Genomic DNA, 20,369 nt, shown 5'->3' with positions numbered 1-20,369 from the left:
TGTTTGGTTAGTTTTTGCGTTTTTGATGCTGTCTGGTTTGTGCAGTCTTTCATATTGGGATTTGAGTTAAGGGTTGGTGGTAGAAGACGTTAAAATTAGAAATAAACATAAATTGATTTTGAAATTCATTAGCACATTAAAAGAGTATTAACATGCATTTGTGATCTTGGAGTTTCCTAAGATAGATTCTATATTAAATCTAGAATTCATAGTTACAAAAAGAATTGATTTGTTTGAGGGGAAGGGAACCATATTCTCTTTATTTTCTTCTTTGTTGTGATAGGCCCACACGATTGCAGAGCTCTAGGGGGCATGTCATAAACTGCAAAGGATGGCCTCTGGAGTTGTGCAGCAGCTGGTATACTGTTTCATGTGTTTTCTTGTTTTTCCTAAAATACTATTTATCATACCAGGAAGTTCTCATAGTGTATATGAGCAAAATCTAAGCATATTTAGTCCACTAATTCAGTGACCCTGTATTGTGTTTATAAATAGTAGATCTTAATTTTCAAGCTTTTCCCCATTATTTTTGACAACTTTTATTTTAAGGTAATTTTCAAACTTACAGAAAAGCTGCAGGCATAGTATAAAGGACTCTTATTTCTTTCACTCAAGTTCACCAGTGATTAACATTTTACCTTATTTGCTTTATCATTCGTTCTCTATTTACATACATACTGATTTTTTTCTTAATCATTCTCAAGTAGTTACACCAAAATAAATTGCAGATATCCTGCCCCTCTACTTCATTTAGTATCCTAAGAATAAAGACAATCTCTTAAATAATCACAGAAACCATTATAAATTCAGGAAGTTTAACATTGATGCAGTGCTCTTATATATAGTCCATATTCAAATGTCATCAAGGTCTGAATTATGTCCTTATGACTGTTTTTTCCTAAGATACAGTCCAGGATCATCCATTGGATTTACTTGTCATGTCTCTTTAGTCTCCTTTAATCTGTAATAGTTTCTGAGTCTTTATTTGTCAATTATGACATTAACCTTTTTGAAGAGTATGGACGAGTTATTTTAATGTAGAATAATACCTCTTTGGATTTTTCTTGTGTTTCCTCATGATTAAATTAAGGTTATACATTTTTGGCAGAAATACTCCATAAGTCATGGTATATCCATCTATTACATCAGAAGGCACATGATGTTAATTTCTCCTATTACCAGTGATGGATTATTTGATTAAGATGGTGTCTGCCATGTTTCTCCATAGGAAAGTTACTATTTTTCCTTTTACAATAATAAGCAATTTTTGGAGAGAGAATTTTGGGACTATGTAAATCTCTGATTTCTCATCAAAGTTAGGTCCACAAGTTTTAGCATCCATTGGTGATTCTATAACTTGAATCAATTTTTGTTTTGATGATAACTACTGGTAATATTTTGTTAGGTTTAATGAAGATATCAAATTTAACTCCAAATCTATTTCTTATTTTAAAAAAATTGTTTTTCTCCCTTTGACTAATACAATAATTCCAAGTTTTAGTTGTAAATGTCATAAACTTGATCATTTGAGATATCTCAAACAATGGCAAGATTAGCAGTTAGGAAATGAAGCTGATTTCTATAAAATTTACTCTTGTTATATTCCTTTTTTACATACTGTGTATGGCATATCATTTTTATTTCTCTATACTCACCTTTGAAATATTTTATGTTCTCTTTATATGATTAGCTGAACTTGAGAGATAGGGCAATTTCATCATACTGTGAATAATGTATTCGGAGCCCAAAGACTTTCAAATTGATGATGTAGTGCAAACTACTTGCATAACGACAGACCTTGGCTTACTACTACTCACTTATAAAACAAGGATAATGGTACTTTACACTCTCTCCACCTCTCTTGTAGCAGAACTGTCATAAGATACAGTCAAATCCTTATTGTGAAACTACTGTACAAATTGTCTAGCACTGATTGTGAAAATACTTGTTGCTACTCTCAAGCTGAGAGAGAGGGAATCTCTTCTAAATATTCTCTCAGTAAATTAGCTTCAGGTTTTTGGTATCCTTTTTGTGGCATTGTTCATGTGTTTTCCTCTTGATAGGTGGTATATAGAAATTTATTTGGTATAATTTAGAAGTCTCAAACAATAACTTGTTTTCTTTGATGATTAGAATATGCAGTCTTGCATTGCTTAACGAAGGGGATACATTCTGATAACTGCGTCTATAGGTGATTTCATCGTTGTGCAAGCATCATAGAGTATACTTACACAACCCTAGATGGTATAACCTACTACATACTTCAGCTCTATGATACTAATCTTATGGGACCACCATTGTATATGCGGTCTCTCGTTGACTAAAACATTGTTATGTGGTGCATGACTGTTTTAAACAATAATACATTTTTTGAGCTTTTTATTATTTGTCACATAAATACAGAATAGTGAGTAGTTCATTGAATTTCACAAATTGAAGAACACTCCAATACGACCAGGACCCAGATGAAGAAATAGAACATAATAAGCACCCCAGAAGTTCTCTTCCAGTCATAAGTCTTCCCTCCTCCAGGGTAAACCTCTAGACACTTTTCTCTGATTTGTAAGTCAAAACCTAAAAATTTAGTTTTTGCTTTCGCAGCTGTAAAATCAGGGGTCAACAAACTTTTTCTGAGAAAAGCCAGGTAGTGAATATTTTAGGCTTTGCTGGCCAGAAGGTCTTTGTCGTAATTACTCATCTCTCTTGTTGGAGTCCAAAAGCAGCCATAGACAGTATGTAAACAAATGGGTGTGGCTATGTTTCAATAAAACTTTCTTTACAAAAACAGGAGGCAGGCTGGATTCGGTCCATGGGTTGTAGGTTGCCAATTTCTGGTATAGATTGGAATCCAGCTAGGCTAGCAGGAAATTGAAAACCAAAATTTTCCTGGATAGTGAAGGAAGATGGAGAAAAGATAACTTTGAAAGAAGATAATAATAGAAATGGGACATTATTCTTTGTTTTTATTTAGATCATAATGATATTTATTGAAATGTTTACGGTGTGCCTGACACTAAGCTATATTAAGACTTTTACATACTTGTTAACCTTCAGTTAATATAGTTGAAGGACTGTAATCTATAAAACTCAGCAATCTATTTTCAAAAGGAAACTTTAAGGCCATTTTAGTTCTTCAACTATTAAAACAGATGCTCTACCATTGAATGTCTGTATATACTAAGCGGTTTTACTAGGTGAGAACCACAACAACTTTTGGAATCATATAAACCCCTTTTACGAATGAGGAAATTAAGTCTTAAATTAAGTGTTAAATAACTTATCCAAGATCACAGAGCTAATATGTGAAGTTGCTGGAATTCAAGTCTAATCCCAGAACATAAAAAATAGGGAATGAATAAATGATTCCAGATTCTAGTTTCTTTATCCTAGATTGTATTGCATATGATGCCAACTGTTAGTTTAAAATAAGAGCAGAAAAACTGTTGTTCATGCTTTAGTTTATCTCTGCTGGTTTTAACTTCTTTTGTTTGTGTAGGCTATACTTTATTTTAACAAGACAGGTTTTCATTGTCATATATTTTTCCTTTTCTCTTCTCAGGAGCCACCAGAAATGGAACTATTAAAATTTTTCAGGCCAGAAAACACTACAGTTTCCTCAAGACCATCAGTAGAGCAGCTTTCTAATCTTATTAAAACGAGTCTTCACTATCCAGAATCATTTAATCATCCATTTCATCAAAAAAGGTTTGAGGTTTATTTTTGTTAAAATTTTTCTACCAAACACACACACTTACGTATTTATTTATTTTGCTGATGGGATTAACTCAAATGTTGAAGAAGAACTTTAGAATAATATTGAGTCTATAGATTTGCTCTTAAGTAATTTACCCTTTACTACAATTACTATGTGTTACTGCTGTGGTCAGAGTTGGATGTTGTCTCAGCCACCTCAGTTGCCAAAAGTTTCCTTGTGATGAGCAAGTTTATCATCAAGTCAAAAACAAGGAAAAAATATTATATCATTTTGTTTTTGTTTTAGACATAGAAATTAAACCTAAGCCATGACTACAACATAGACTCATCACACAGTTCAAATTTAGATGGCACCATTTACTTAATATTTATTAAGTGATAAAATTCCTGGGGAATGATATATTTATAATTTTGGTAAATAGCTTGATTGTATAAACTTATGGTTCTAAAAATAAGAAGTCTTAAATCAGATGACACTTCAAAAAGTTGCTGGTTGCAAATATAAGAAAAGATGGAGAGGCTGGCCCCGTGGCTGTGTGGTTAATTTCGCATGCTCTGCTTCGGTGGCCCAGGGTTTTGCCAGTTCACATTCTAGGCACAGACCTAGTGCCGCTCATCAAGCTTTGCTGAGGTGGTGTCCCACCTAGTAGAACTGGAAGGACCTACAAGTAGAATATACAAGTATGTACTGGGGGACTTTGGGGAGAAGAAGAAAAAAAAGAAAAAAGATGGAGAGAAGTCTCTTAGAACTAGTCTGTAAGTGATAATTGAAGGTACAAGTTTTGGTGAAGGCATCCTGGGTAGGGGCATAGAACAAAAAGAGAGCAATGACCTGCAGAACAGTGGTGTCTGAGAGAGAGCTAAGGCAAAAGGAGTCCATGAAGAAGACTGGTTGAGAAATAGCAATCAAAGAATTAGGGAGAAGAGAACAATGAGGAGAAAGTGGTATCTCAAAGGTTGAGTGAGAACAGTACAAGGAGAGAGAAGTAGTTGACAGTTTAAAATGCTGCAGAAAGGTCAAATAATAAATGGACCAAAAAGGCATTCATTGGATCTGATAATAAAGAGGCCATTCATGATTTTTGAGAAGAATGTTACTATATAGTGGGGGTGGAAGCATCACATAGTAGGTTGAGGAGAGGGAGGCAAGAAAGTAAAGATACTAGTTTAAGGGCTGGGCCGGTGGCATAGTGGTTAAGTTCACATGCTCTGCTTCAGTGGCCTGGGATTCACAGGTTCAGATCCTGGGTGCTGACCTATACACCGCTCATCAAGCCATGCAGTGGCAGTGTCCCCCATACAAAATAGATGTTAGCTCAGTGCCAATCTTCCTCACCAAAAAAGAGAGAACTAGTGTAGAACTCACTTTCAAGAAGCTGGGCTATGAACAGGCATCAGGGAATATCTGTTTGATATTATTGTTTTCTTACTAGGTAAGATGTAGATATGATTATGGTCTTGAAGGAAATCTTCAGGTAGAGAGTAACAGAATCCTTAATAGATGGAAAGATACACAGACCAAACAGTGACAGGATTAGCTTTGAAATGAAGAAGGGGCCTCCTCACTATTGAAACAGGAAGAGAAGAAAGTAGGGAGAAATTTTAACAAGTTTACACATTAAAATGGGGTGCCTCCATTTTAGGGAGTTCTGTAGGAGCTAACCTATAGCTCCTCAAAGTCATCTAGGAGATAAGAGAATAAAAGGTAGAGGATTTTTTAAAAGTGAAATCTGAGAGTAACTACTGAGAGGAGTGAGAAGAAGCTGGCTAAGGACACAGAAAGAGTGCTGGGCAAAATTAAGACCTTCCCAGAGACTTAGCGTCAGAAATATTTAAAAGGTGGGGCTGGCCCCATGGCCGAGTAGTTAAGTTCGCGTGCTCCGCTGCAGGTGGCCCAGTGTTTCATTGGTTCGAATCCTGGGTGCAGACATGGTACTGCTCATCAAGCCACGCTGAGGCAGCGTCCCACATGCCACAACTAGAAGGACCCACAATGAAGAATATACAACTATGTACTGGGGGGCTTTGGGGAGAAAAAGGAAAAAATAAAATCTTTAAAAAAAAATAAGAAAATAAAAGAAATATTTAAAAGGTAACTTAAATGGTGCCAACCATTTTTAAACCCTTTCATTGTGAAATAGAACACAAAGTGCTCAAAAACAAAAATGTATGGTTACAGTGATTTTTTTCACAAAGCTAACACCCAGATAATCACCTCTCTTCAAGAAGTAGAATATTGCTAGCATCTCAGAAGCTCTGTGTGTACTCCCTCCCAGTCACTACCCTGTCCACCCCCAATATTGGTAATCACTTCTGTGGTTCTCTTTATTATTTTTCCAACTAAGTATACATCTTTCTATTTTGATTTTCATGTGAGGTTTTTTTGAACTTTTTTTATATAAGTGGAATTATACAGAGTATATTATTCTTATGTCCGGCTTCTTTTGTTTAATATTATGTTAGTAATCATCAACCATTTCATGAAGCTGTAGAATTAATTTTCATTGCCATATGAGTATGTTTGAACGTACCAGAATTAGGTTATCTACTCCACTGTTGATGGACTTTTGGATTATTTTCATATTTGAACTATTTGGAATTCTACTGTGAATATTCTTATTTATATATATATATATATCTCAGTATGTGTGTGCTTGCCTTTTTTGTGTGTGTATTCCAAAGTAGTTTTGTCAATTTGTACATCCCACTGGCAGTATATGGGAGTTCCCTGTGCTCTATACCTTTGTCAACACTTACTGTTTTCGGATTTTTTAAAATTTTAGCCTTTAAGTTATTTTTTAAATACTTTTGTTTTTAAATCTTTGCCTAGGTCTTAATGTTGCTCAGTACTCATTCTGTGTGCCTTTAACTGGCATCAAGACACAGGGGCACAGGGGGATCACCTGGGGAAATTTAAGAAATATAGATGCTTTAGTCCTTCTGCCAGAGATTTTGATTTGATTGGCAGGGGGTGGACATCCTGAGTTCCTAAAGTTCTCCGGGTGCTTCTAATGTGCAGCCGAAGTTGAGAGAAAAAAATTTATGTTTTATCCCTACTGAACCTGTCTTGACTTCGCATACTTTACATAGTTTTGATTCCATAATGTTTCATTTTAACCCACAGTCTACTTTGTCTCTGTTTATCAAACCTGTCCTGCTTCATGTACTTCCTGAATATCTTACATTCCATGGTGCTTCTTTTTAATCTTAGCAGGCAAAACGTTGGCTGTACTTAGAAGCTAGGATATTTAGGAGTTCTCCATGTGATTCTTTTGGGGTTAAAAAGCATCATAGAACCTAGGCAGTGCAGGGAAGGATGTGGAGCAGGACAGGTTTGATCAAACTCAAGTTAGAGTAGTGGGTTAAAGTAAAGCATCACCACATCAAAACTGTGCATGGAAGTATGTGAAAATAAGCAGGTTAGATAAGGATAAAATGAGGTACTTTTTTCCAACTGTGGCTGCACATCGGAATCACCTGGGAAAATTTGAAAATTGCTCTGTCTGATACTCAGGCCAATTAAATCAGAATCTCTGGAAGTAGGACCCAAGCATCTGTATTTTTTAAATGTCCTCAGATGTGCATGTGAGGACCAGAGTGTATTTGTATCAGTCATTGTTGCCACAATAATGCTTCATAAGAAACCACTCCAGAATTTAGTAGTTTACAAGGCATTTAATCTCACGCTCCTGAATCTCTAGGTCAACCACGATCTGGCTGAAGCTCTGCTCCAGGCTGTGGGTTGGTTGGGTTCATGTCTGCACCACATATATTTTGGGCTCAGTCCAAATGGGCAGCAGCTACTTGGAATGTGTTCTTCTCATGGCAGATCTCTGGATACAAAAAGTGAGCCTTATTGCAGTAGCACATTTAAGGGTTTGTTTGCTTTGAAGATATTAATATTTCTTAGCCAAATAGCCTCACCTTCATAATCAACAAAGGCAGTCCATAATCTCACAATGGGAAGGTAAGGGAGTGAATAACTGCTAAACAATAATTACAGTGACCACGGTAACCAAGATTGAGAATCACTGAAATAGAGGTGATTGGGCATCCTTGTGAAACTAAAGAACAGAAGCGTAATTGAATGAGAGAGCTGGAGAGATGGGAGATAGTGGTCAGAGAATGGAGTAACTGAGTATTATTACAGAGGCAGCTATTTTAGGTGACTAAAAAAAATTCACGGTATGGTTATGGAAATTAGATGGCTGAGTTTTGAGTAGTACTGGTGGTTATGGAGGTGATAGGTCAAGAATTTGAGGTATGGAGTGAGTCGTCTACCTAGACAGTGAAGTTGTCCAGAATGATGACAAGGCTCGGGATTGAAAGGAAGAAAGCAAACTCATGCTAAAGCTTTTAATAAATTAAGCCAATAGATGATATGGAAGAGAAGCCTAGTGTTTCTCATCTAGCTGGTATGCCTCTGCTTGACAGATGTGATAGATGAATGCGGGGTGGGAGGTGAAACAGATGTTTCCCTCATCTTTACCTCAGAGAATTCAAATTACCCATCCCTTCCCCACACCCAAAGAATCTCTGCTATACTGAGTTATTGTCACTGGTTTTAGTTTGTCAGTATGGGGACAGAAAAAACGATTAAAATCTTTGGAGTAGTTTATGACAAAAACGGGTGTCTTTACAGAAGAGGTAGGAGGAAGAAATCATCAAGAAGTGGCACTGAGGACTACATTAACGATACATTCTGATCGACATGTGGAAGATGTGGGAAGAAAAGCAGCATCTGTTGTTGAGAGGGCTATAGAGGAAGCTGTATGCTCAGCCAAATTTCAGTTAAAGTAAGATGTAGAAATCTAAAGAGAAGACACTGAGGATCTAGAAGAGTGTTCTTAATGTAATGTGGAAATGGCGGGGGGGGGAGTGGGACAGTAGGAGGTTTGGTCACGGCAGTGGAACACAGAGCAGTAGAGGAATGAGAATATGAGAAAGAGTATGTGACCAGAGATGACAAACATGTGAAATAGATGGGGTTTAGCTGTCGTAGCTTTTCAAAATGAGAAGTCATATTAGATAATGTTTATGGAGGTTTTGAACATGTGCTGGGCATCATTCTCAGCACTTAGAATATTTGATCTTACCTAATCACCACAACAAACCCGAGGTAGGTACAATTATTGTTCCTGGTTTACGGTTGAGAAAACTGAGGCACAGAGTTGTTAAGCTGATGTTGGAACCCTAGCAGCCTGACTCTAGAACCTATGCCTTTAATAATGCCAAATTTTGGTTGTAGGGGAAGAGTTGTCAGCAGTTTGGTCTTTAGGCTGTTTGTGGCTCATCAGATTAGCATTTTAGAAAGACTGTTGTATAAAGCAGTGGTTTTCAAAATGTGGTCCCAGACCAGAAGCATTGGCGTCATCTGAGAACTTGTTAGAAATGTGAAGTCTTGGACCACACCCCAGACCTACTGAATCAGAAACTTTGGGAGTGGGGCCAGCAGTCCTTTTAAACCAGCCCTCCGAGTGATTCTAGTGCATGCTTAAATGTGAGAAACAGATCAGGTCTGAGAAACACCCAGTGTAAGGAATGGATTGCATCGGGGCACAAATTCAGAGGCTATTAGAGTAAACCTGATGACTTGAACGCAGAAGGAAAATGAAGATTGAGGGAAGTAACCAGGTTCCAGAGATGTGTGGGAGAAAGAATTGACAGGAATTTGTGAAGAATAACGGAAAATTGGGAATGGGGGCTAGTGAGACAGTAGCCTCTATTCCCAATTAAAAATCACAGAGTATGGTGCCTAAGGTGTACTGGGGGTGATGGGGTGCTATTCGCTGAAACAGTGAGTGGAAGAAGAGAAGGAATGAAGATAATGAGTTTGGTTTGGGCTAGGAAACATTCAGGTGTTCACATTTCTTCTTTTACTAGAAGCATTTAGATAAGGCGTGGAGAATTTGACATTTGAGGATCCAGTGGGAACAGAATAGCGAAAGTTCCTGAGGTTTTGCCTTGGGTTACAGAATGTAACTTAATGAGGTGCTTCGGAGTGGAAACTCACTCAGTAGTCTTTGTTGCCCTCCTTTCCTTGTGAGAAGTTTGTGGGGGAGGTAAGGGCATTACACCAGCAAAATCTGAGGTTATGTTTTTGAAATTATCTTAGTTTTTGTTTAGGGAAATCTGTTATTTGCAGTATTGTTTAGAAAGTATTTCTCAGTAAGAGTATATAAAATTTCTGAAAGCATAAAATATATTATCTGAGCAGAATTTTAAAGTTATTTTGTGTAAGCTTATCAAGTTATTATTTTTCCTTTTTTACTCTCTTTGTTCTTTGTGTTTATGGAGCAAAATATAAATAAAGTAGGTAATGAGGCTTCATTTGTCTATAGGTTATTTATTATGTTCTTGATTTGCAATCTGCACCAGTCTGTTCGTATGTCCTCTTCTGTCATTGCCTGTTGTTTCTCCTGTGCTTTAGTAATTTATTACTTATAAAGTGATATCAGCAACTAGGTTACCTGAACAAATGTGTCTACTTGAAAGGGCTTTCCTCATCACTTCTTGTATAGAAATAATTCTCATATTCTCTAAAACATGATGACTTTTATGCAAATTTGATAGAAATGCAAATGTCAATCTAGGCCAAGTTCTCAAAATTAAACAATTTTCAAGTAACATACAGAGAACAAGGTTAATTGTTGTTAAAAATAAGTCATGATTTTTTTATCCATTGATCTTTCTTAGTTGAGATTATTTTGTTTTTCATTTTGTAAAGTAACCACCTGGAAACACTTTAGTTATTTTTTAAGATTAGTTATAATAAATGGAAATAAAATGGCTTTGTGGGTGTGTATATTCTGATATTTGGTATTCAGGCATTGTATTAATATGTTTTACTTCTTATTTACACAAATAATTTGTCTTGAGTGATTTTAGAACTCAGTTTTTTTTCCTTACTTAAATCTATTGTTTTTAAAGAGCCTGTGCTCTGTTAGGTATTCTTAAGTGTTATTTTCAACAATTTTTTTTTAAACACACAGCTAACCTCTTTTGTTTGTTTTTCTTCCATAGCCTTTGTTTAGTACCAGTCACTCTTTTACTTTCCAATTGTTCTAAGGCTGATGTTGATGTAATAGTTGATCTTCGGCATAAAACAACGAGGTAAAGATTTATTTAGTGCAAGATTATGTCATAGTTTAGGATTGATTTGAGAGCAATTAATATTTTGAAATAATGCAAATCATTACCAAGCATGGATGGAGGAAATTTACTCAGGCACGCCTAATTTTTTGTTTGGTATTATAGAAATTTAAGAGTTACAAAGGATTGTCTTAGCATTATAATAGTGACAAAATGGAAAGCAGTTTCCAAAAGCAGCAAATTATTTTGACGAGAGACAAAAAGTTTTATAAAAGTTTGTGATAGAAGTATTTTTTTTAAGTTTTTTTCCTGATTATAAAGTAATACTTTACCAAAAAAATGCAGGTCTCTACTCCCATATCTGATACTGTAAGAGCCAAATGCTTTTTGGAATTCAGAAATTTTGGGATTTTTAGAAAAGTAGTATGAACTGTATACTAATTATTACTGTATAACACCCCACACAGAATCTGGGGCAGCTCTCTGAAATCCAGACACATTCTGTTTGATTGTGTGTATCATAAATTAACTAACTAATGCCTCACTGATAGATACTGGGTTGCTTTCCATTTCTTAATCTTATAAACAGTTTCAATATTATAAGCATTCTTGTATCCACATTTATTTTTATGTATGGGTAACCAAGTGGCTAAAAGCTCAGGTTTGAAATCAGGTTTCATCATTTACTAACTGCTGTTGTGAGCATTAAAGGAGAGAATTCACTCATAGCATTGTGCCTAGAACATAGTAACTGTTAATAAATGTTAGCTATTAAAGCAGTAGTAATAATAGTTATTGCCATTATTATTATTAGTAGTAAACAGTGAGCTTGATAAAATAATTTCTAGAAATAGAATTACTAGATGAAAGGGATATGTTGTTAAGGGACCTTGGGGAAAAAAATTACAAAGAAAAAACCCTCCAACTTACCATTTTTCTTCTCCCTTAGTCCAGAAGCATTGGAAATCCATGGATCATTTACATGGCTTGGACAAACACAATATAAACTGCAGCTTAAAAGCCAGGAGATTCACAGTTTGCAGCTCAAAGCATGCTTTGTCCATACAGGTGTTTATAACCTTGGAACTCCTAGAGTATTTGCCAAGTTATCGGACCAAGTTAGAGTGTTTGAAACAAGTCAGCAGAACTCCATGCCTGCCCTGATCATCATCACTAATGTGTGACCACTTGCAAATTTGTACTGAAATCCACAGGAATCAGTTTTATTTTGCGGATTGGGTTTTACAGCAGTATTTGAAATACCTAACTTGTTATGGAGGTTGGTGTCGGATCACTGCAAAATATTTTTGACTGGTCAGTTTGTTGATGATGCAAACAAAGCATGTTGGACTGAGAATACTTATGTTCTTTTTTTGTATTTCTTTAAACCCTGGTAATAATTTACATGTCATACTACAGAATTTCAACATGTCCACGCACCTTATTAAGTCCCACCTTAAAACCAGTGTCTGAGTCTGCTGTTACAGCTTACTGATGCTATATGAAAATTAGATAATTCTGAGGAAGGAAAGGCCTTGCTGGCAATACTCCTGTTAAGCCATTAGTCTCTAAATTCCAGCTTTACTGTGAAGTTCTATAGAGTGTTAAATACAAACTTTTCTGTCTTGCTCCACACAATTCTCTGAAATCAGTTTTGAACTTTGGTTATAGAGTCTTCATACTTCAGTATCTGATGTCCTATTACTTATATATAACTTTGTAAAAAGAAAAAATTTTTTTCTGATGCTTTGAATATAGTTTTGAAAGGAGTTTGACCTTTTTTTCCCTTCAGTCATCTCAGCATAGAGTGCACTATTTCACAATATGAGATTTTTGTCATTTAAATTATCATATTCTTTATTATGTAACTTTAACAATTGAGTTGATCTGTTTAAAATATAAATCTACTCAAGTTAATTAAAAATAAGCTTTTCAAAAATGTATTATATTTATAACAAATGTACTGTAAATAGAATAAAGACATGCTATTCACTGTATAGCTTTATTGGATGCTGTTTTTTTAATTTTGAGGACTTAATATATTCTTAATTTAAAGTGAATGCTAATCATATTATTATAGCAAGTACCAGATTAATTTCCTGTGAAAGCTTTATCATCTTTCTTTCCCAAAGTGAAGTACAGTCTTTGTCCTACAGTCCTTGGTGGCCTTGTTATACATGAGCAAATGAGTTTTATCTTTAAATGTGTCATGTCTGATGCCCAGTTACAAATTTGGATACTCCTTTTATATCCTGGAAGAAAGGAAGATAAATGTTCATTGAACCTGTTGTTAATAACCACATAGCAGACTCTGATGCTGGTTTTGGCAGACTAGATAATTTAGTCTTCCTGCTGAAGAAAAGCAAAAGGTCTCAACAAAATAGAAAAATATCTTACTAAAAACAAAGTGTTACCAGTATAGTCAATTTTAGTTGGCCAAAATCCAGGAGAAGAGAGTCCAGGGAGAGGAGGCCATCATTTGGAGCTACTTTGCCTTGGGAGACTTCTCCACTTAGGAAGAAGCAGCTAAGAGGCAGAGCCTCACCTTTGACAGACTTTAAGACAAGAAGTGTCGGTCAGGAGAAATAATCTAAACTGAAGCAAGGGGAGAAAAAGGGTGGGAAATAGGCAAAACTGTAAGAGACCTACTGGATTCCGTGAGAAAGTATGATTATTTGGAGTCCTAGAAAGAGGAGAGAGATAATAGGACAGAAGCAGTATTTGAAGAGAATCTGAGAATTTTCTAGGATGGACATCAAGTTACAGATTCAAGTAGTTCAGTAAATCCCAAACAACATAAATAAAAAGAAATGGATATCCAGATTCATCATAGTGAAACTTCCAGAAAATAAAGATGAAAGAGGAAGCAATTTTTTTTTCTGAGGAAGATTTGCCCTGAGCTAACATCTGTGCCAGTCTTCCTCCATGTTGTATGTGGGTCGCCTCCATGGCATGGCCAGTGAGTGGCGTAGGTCTGCATGTGGGATCCGAATGTGCAAACCTGGGCTGCCAAAGTGGAGCATGTCAAACCTAAGCACTACGCTACAGGGCCCGTCCCGAGGAGGAAACAATCTTGAAAACAAAACTTACTGGAATAGTAGCAATAATTTAACTGATAGCAGACTTCTCAACAAAAATAATGGAAGCAGAAGGTATCTTCAAAGGATTGAAAGAAACTAACTGCTAAGCCAGAATTCTAAACTCAGAAGAATGCATTTCAAGAATGGAGATGAAACAAAGATATTTCAGACAAATAAAACCAGAGAGTTCACTTCCAGGTGGCCCTTGGGACAATGGTGTCTTCCTAAATCTAAACCTTTCCGTTCATTTTCCGAATAAGTATATGAATCAACAAGAAGAGCAAGTGAAACCACACCTAACTCATATTTTTAGCGTAACAAGACAGAGAATACGACTAACTTCAAATTATCTGTAAATGGCAAGTTTAGCACTAAATTCCAACAAGCTATCTCAAGCATCTACTGCGAGCCTTTGTAAGAGAGTGGAGATGGGAAGACAGGAATCCAGAAAGGCATGTGGAAAGGTGATAAGAGAACAGAGGGCTAACAGTGAGCTGAAATCACTGAACAAAGAGAAAGGCTACCCTAACTATAAAAGTACTCAACAAGAGATATGGTAGGTCAGAGGTCTGATGACGGGCCAGGCACTTGAGGCTTTGCACTGGGGCCTGAAGCAGTTGCAAGGAACAGGGTCCACTCATCACACAGCTGAGGAAATGCCTCCTAACAGGAATTCCCTCAGAAATTGGCTACTTAGAAGGGTATTGAGTATTTTGAGTCTTTTGCAGCCCAAACAATTTTCAATCTCAACTGAAGTTCTTCCAGTAAAGATTCATGCCCTTAGGCCTGACTTCCAGAAGACTCCATTAAAATGCAAATGCCTGTAGGTACCCTAAGAGCATACCCTAATTGATCTTTAAAATGTGAGGTTTGGCAGGTGGCTTGTAAGAGCAAGGCTTTAAATGGAACGGGATACCAGAACAGTGCCTGGAAGGGAGGTGAGGAGTGCTGGTGGGAGGAGCAGGCATGGGGACGGGGTCTGAAGGAGTAAGTGACAAGATGCTAAACAAAAACTTGACCCATTCCACCATTTTGCCTAGGGTCAACCCAGTTTGATGATATTCCATTGCTTGTTCCCAGGATTGGTGGACTATAGTTTATTACCTCAGGAGAAGTTTGCATGTCATGGTGCCCCCCTCCCCGTTTCTCTCTTGATTTTTAAGCTGTGATGGAAGTCAGCTTTACTAACTCCAACAGTTCTCTGCAATTCCTTACCTACTTGAATTAATTACTGTACTTGGTGGCAGGAAAGGACACATCTGAGAACTGGATGTTTCTGTGAATAGCAAAAATGAGTTCTTTTTTGCATTTGAATGGTATGTCTTAATTCAATAAACATTCCACTAGGATGCAGTATATTAAAAAATCTGAAATCTTTTGAAGAAATCTGAAATCTGTTGGTTAGAAAGTCTGGTTTCAAAATAACTTTTAATGAAGGGGCGTTTGGTTGCGAGAGGGAACTCTGAAATGTCGACGCAAAGCCCTGATGCCGCTGGAGGAAGGGCAGGAGAGTGTTTCCAAGGGAGAGGACAGGCTGTCCCATGGACAGGAGGGTCTTTGGGACCCACGCTCAGCCAAGGCTGGACGAGGTGGGGCCCCAGCCCCTGTGCCATTGGCAGCTGCCACTGTTTCTTCCAGTCTGAGTCCCAGCATCCTTCTAGGGATCTGCACAACAGTGAGAAGAGATCAGAAGACTCTCCAGGTTCAAAAAGATTCTAAAGAAAACCTTGACACACAGCAACTTTTCGTGCGGGGCTGCTGGAAGGTGCTCTGGGCTTCTGGATTTTACTTGAGTCCCTGGGCTTCTTCCCTCTGCACTGGATTTTGATGTGTATGGGGCAAGGTGGAGAGGAAGGTCACATCTAGGGACACATTTCTTTCTTGGAAGTTAGGTCCATGGATTTGCAAAAAAGTTTAGGAAGAGAAAATAGAGTGAGAGAGGCTGTAGTCAGTGGTGTCCTGGAGCATGTTTGCAGCACTGCCCAGAGCCGATTATTAAATTTTCAGTATTTCTGTGAACCAATTGTTAAACACAGCCACTAATGAAAAATTAAATTTTATAAACCTACATCTGAATGAATAATTATATTAAAAATAAAGATAATAAATACTCAAAATTCATCACTTCCTAATTATTTTACTATTACCTATATTTCTGAGGTTATTTTATGACTATTGTATTTGTATGGTGAAAATACTATACAGTCATCCCTCAGTATCCACCGGGGGTTGATTCCAGGACCCCTGTGGATACCAAAATCTGAGGATGCTTAAGTCCCTTATATAAAATGTCTATAGTCTGCGTATAACCTATGCACATCCTCCCATATACTTTAAATCATCTCTAGATTACTTATGATACCTAATGCACTATGAAAGCTATGTAGATAGTTGTTATACTGCATCGTTTGGGGAATAATGACAAGAAAAGTCTGTACATGTACATTACAGACACAACCATTGTAGGCCTTTCCATCTGGAGTTGGTTCAGTCTGGATTCTGAGCTACAGATAGGGAGGGCTGACTGTATTCATTGTACTACACCATTTTGGATAAGGCACTTGAGCATCTATGGATTTTGGTATCTACAGGGGTTCCTGGAACCAATCCCCTGTGGATACCGAGGGTTGACCATAACGGTGTGCTTCTGCTCATCTCTTCCTAGCTCTGCATTCAATGAAATCTTGCTCTGGTAGCTTGAAATTGGCCAGAGTGGGAATATTTGCCCCAGGGGAATCAGCAAATGCTACACATAAGGGCTAGATTTGCTGATTTTTGCTCTTTACTCTAGACCTAAGAAAGTCATGGAGAAAAATGTTAATAATTCAGCTTAAATTTACAAGTGTGGCGTGCCTGTGCTGCTACATTATGAGTAGCACACATAGTTCAGGAAATATTCCTCTAATATCCGAAAACTGTTATGCAGCTCAGCAAAGAAGTTGTTCACGTCATCAATGAGCAGTGAAGATCTATCTGGCATGTGTCTTCTCACGCTCCTCTTCCTCCTTAACATAAACGAAAATATCAGCCAACATTCATACTGGAATTCCTCTCATTTGTTAATTGCAACATACGTTGGTTGTACAAGAACTTGACAAAACAACAAAGGCGCTCTGTGAGAATCAATGGGCTACGTGGAATTTACGATAAAGAGTACTGCATATTTTATTATTATTTGTAAATTGTGTGCAACATAGACTTTAGATCAGTTTACAAACTTTTTTTCCTGGGGAGTAATTTGATAAACATGGATCAGCACACCCCTGGGCATGAGCATAGACCATGAAAACGTTAGTGTTCTGACATCCACATCGCAGTTAGGCAAGAGCTGAGGTGTCTTATGGAATCTCCCTGCCTTTAGGACTCCGTAGGGCAGTGGTTCTCAAAATGTGTGAGCATAATCATTGGGGCAGCTACTAAAAATGTAATTCCAGAGTCTGCCTCCCAGCAATTTGGTCTACCTCCTAGACCAACTTTGTTGGTCTGGTTTGAGTATGGACTCTTGTTTTTGTTTATTGTTTTTAAATCTTGGAGTTTTAACAAGAGGGGACCTGCACGCCACACTTTGGGAAACACTGCCCCAGCTGAGAAGCACTTGTATCCAGCTGCACATTTTTATAAAGTTTGTTTCAAGTTCCACATCATGGAAATATTCTTCTTTAAAAGTTCTAGGTGGCTAGGCCAATGTTTTAAACATATGCCCCTAAGATGTGGCCAACTGTTCAAAGATTAATTTTCTACTTAAGGATATTGAAATAAAAATTGAGTTTACAATAGCTCATTTGCTCAATTAGTTAAAGTAAACAATAAGGCTGGGGTTGACATTCATCCCAATTTGCCTGTCAATTTTATTATTTCTCAGCCATTGATCATAAATAACTATTAACTCTTACCAACTTTGGAGGTGTCCGGGTATTAGGTTACTAGTAAGTTCTTTTGGGCAAGTAGTGTAGTCTCTACTGGGTATAGGTGGATCAGAGCTATAGATAGGAGGACCACTTAAGTTTTCATCCAAAATGAGACATTTTGAGAGCGAAAGGGGGCACTATTAACAATTACAGTGGGACAACAGGCATAAACTGAGCATGTTCCAGGCACATGGGGATGTGTATTCATGTTAGCCCCAGCTCTCTTCCCTCTCAGGCTGTCCGCCTATTGGCATGTCAAAATGAGTTCTGCACATACAAATACGGCACGTTGACAAAGCAATCAGATGGCTTATTCTTAGATGCTTAAGGGCGTCCTAGTTCCCTGCCATTTTGGCAGAAATGTTCACTCAATGCAAGTGTAATGATGGGTGGCAAGATTCAGTTAACCTTCGGATTGCAATCATGTGACAGAATCCTCCGGTAATTTAGTGGCTGGAGCCAGGAGTGAATTTTAGCTCTTGGCCAATAATGCCACTCCAACGGGTATAGGCTACTGGCCTAATACGATCCTTAAACCCTCTTCTTGCAAGTGTGGAGGAGCTTGTGCCATATTTCTAGCCAATACACATGTCTTGAACGCCACTTATATCTCCTTTATGTTGATTAATGAGCTAACTAGTGCTAATTGAGACAGCTGGTATTTGAAAGGCTTTTGGTAGCCACTTCTGGATTATGCACTGACCAGTTTTTCAAAGGCTAGATAACCACCCCTGGATTAGGTAGCTCAAATGTTTCTAACTACTCCTATGTGGTTAAAACTAACTTAACTTACATATGTATCACACTATCCTTGATGAAATATTTTAAAGTAAATTATACTCAGTATAACATTTGATCACAATGTGAGTAGATGAGTACAGGTGTTCCAAGACAGAGTATTTCCTCTGAGATTGATAAGAACTGTAATAAGACTTGTCTTTTAAGGACAATATTATAAAATAGTATTTCCCAAAATGTCTTAACATTGAATAGGGTGTTAATAGGTATTAGATGAAAAAAGAGTTCCCTGACTATACAAACTAGGGAAATGCAGAATTAAACAAAACTAAAGAGTTTTCTTTATTGCTCATGTGCATTCATGGGGAGTTTCCCAAACATATTTGACAGGGACCAGCCCGTCTTAGCCAAAGCATTTTTCAGAACTAGTGATTTTCTCAGAGGCTAGAGATGGGCAACCTTTCTCTGTATAGTAGTAGATTGTAAGCCTTTTAGGCCTTGCGGGTCATACAGTCTCTACTCTAACTGCTCAACTCTTCCGTTGTAGCACAAAAGCTGCCAAACGCAATACGTGAACGAACAGTGGTGTGGCTATTTTTGTAAATAAACACCTGTTTCTGCAAAAGTTTTACTAGCTTTAACACTGTGTGACATTGTCAGCATGTCTTGGGAACCTGGACTAAAGGAAGAGAAAGGAGAGAGCACAGAGCATGGGGTGAAGGCGTGCCTCCTTCCTTTCTAAGGAGGTTTAAACACTAAAACCTAGCGAAGGAGTCCTGAAACCAACTGTATCCACTAGAGGGCACAAGGACTGCAATTTTGCATCATGGCCATCCTTACCATTTGCCTTAAAAATGTTGAAATTAGCATTTTAGGAGGGAGCAGTTAATGGAGTTGGGGTTAGCATTCAACGTTTTTTCCTTCTGCTACAGAGGATTAGAATCAGGCAAGTTAATGATAATTTACCAATCTAAAGTATTCACAGGATTAAGCCAGGAAATACTTCATAATTAAAACTTGCTGGCTTTACCTCATACAGAGAATCAAGATGGAGCGGCTTTCTTCAAACTTTTAATATTTTAAGACACTGTAAAGTTTTATTGATTGAGAATTCTTTTAATTTGTCATGGTGCAATCTAAAATGGAGGCTAAAATGGAAAATTGTTAATAAAACTTTTGATAAAAGATATGGGTTAGAATTCCTCCATTCTCACTTGTTGGCTGTGGGCAAACCTCTTTAACCTCTTTGTTTCCTTATAACACAAGATTCTTTTATGGTCTATTTAAGTGAGATAATGGGTTTTAAAGCGCTTGGGACAGAGTTGGTGTACACTATGTACTGGTTAAGATGTGTTGGTGAGCCACACGTTGGAGTTTCAATGTACCTGCGAAGCTCTCCTAGTGGGATACGACATTATAGGGCAAGACGACTGAAACCAGAAAGCCTTCAGGCTCTTGTGGAGAACAGGAAAACTTACCAACTTGATTCAGTCCTTGGGGCAGCTTTCTAAAGTATCTCATAATTATCCAAAAGTCAAAATCTGAGAGAGTTTAGGTGCTGGGCTGGTGACCTAGTGGTTAAATTCGCTTGATCCACTTCAGTGGCCCAGGGTTCATGGGTTCAGATCCCAGGGGCAGACCTACACATCACTCATCAAGCCATGCTGTGGTAGCATCTCACATACAAGATAGAGGAAGATTAGCACAGGTGTTAACTCAGGGCCAATCTTCCTCACCAAAAAATAAATAAATAAATAAAAATCTGGGATTATTTATAAAAAGTCATAAATAATCTTTTAAACTTTACAGCAGAAGTTATGGTATTATAAACTAAAAC

The 20,369-nt window shown here is 37.4% G+C and overlaps 1 protein-coding gene across 6 annotated transcripts in view; it reads left to right on the top strand.

The window, feature by feature from the left end:
- TRAPPC8 (trafficking protein particle complex subunit 8) overlaps nt 1-12,803 on the top strand; it is an 82,909-nt gene extending 70,106 nt beyond the window's left edge. For all 6 annotated transcript variants that reach the window (XM_008538887.2, XM_008538885.2, XM_008538886.2 and 3 more), the window contains 3 exons: nt 3,560-3,705; nt 10,738-10,827; nt 11,756-12,803. In XM_008538887.2, the coding sequence (XP_008537109.2) occupies nt 3,560-3,705; nt 10,738-10,827; nt 11,756-11,990 (471 nt within the window). In that variant the 3' untranslated portion in view covers nt 11,991-12,803. The remainder of the gene's footprint in view (nt 1-3,559; nt 3,706-10,737; nt 10,828-11,755) is intronic.
- The last annotated feature ends 7,566 nt before the right edge of the window (nt 12,804-20,369 follow it).

The sequence above is a fragment of the Equus przewalskii genome, chromosome 7 (genome assembly GCF_037783145.1).
Source record: "Equus przewalskii isolate Varuska chromosome 7, EquPr2, whole genome shotgun sequence".
NCBI lineage: Eukaryota > Metazoa > Chordata > Mammalia > Perissodactyla > Equidae > Equus > Equus przewalskii.
This window is presented reverse-complemented; position numbering and strand designations above follow the sequence as displayed.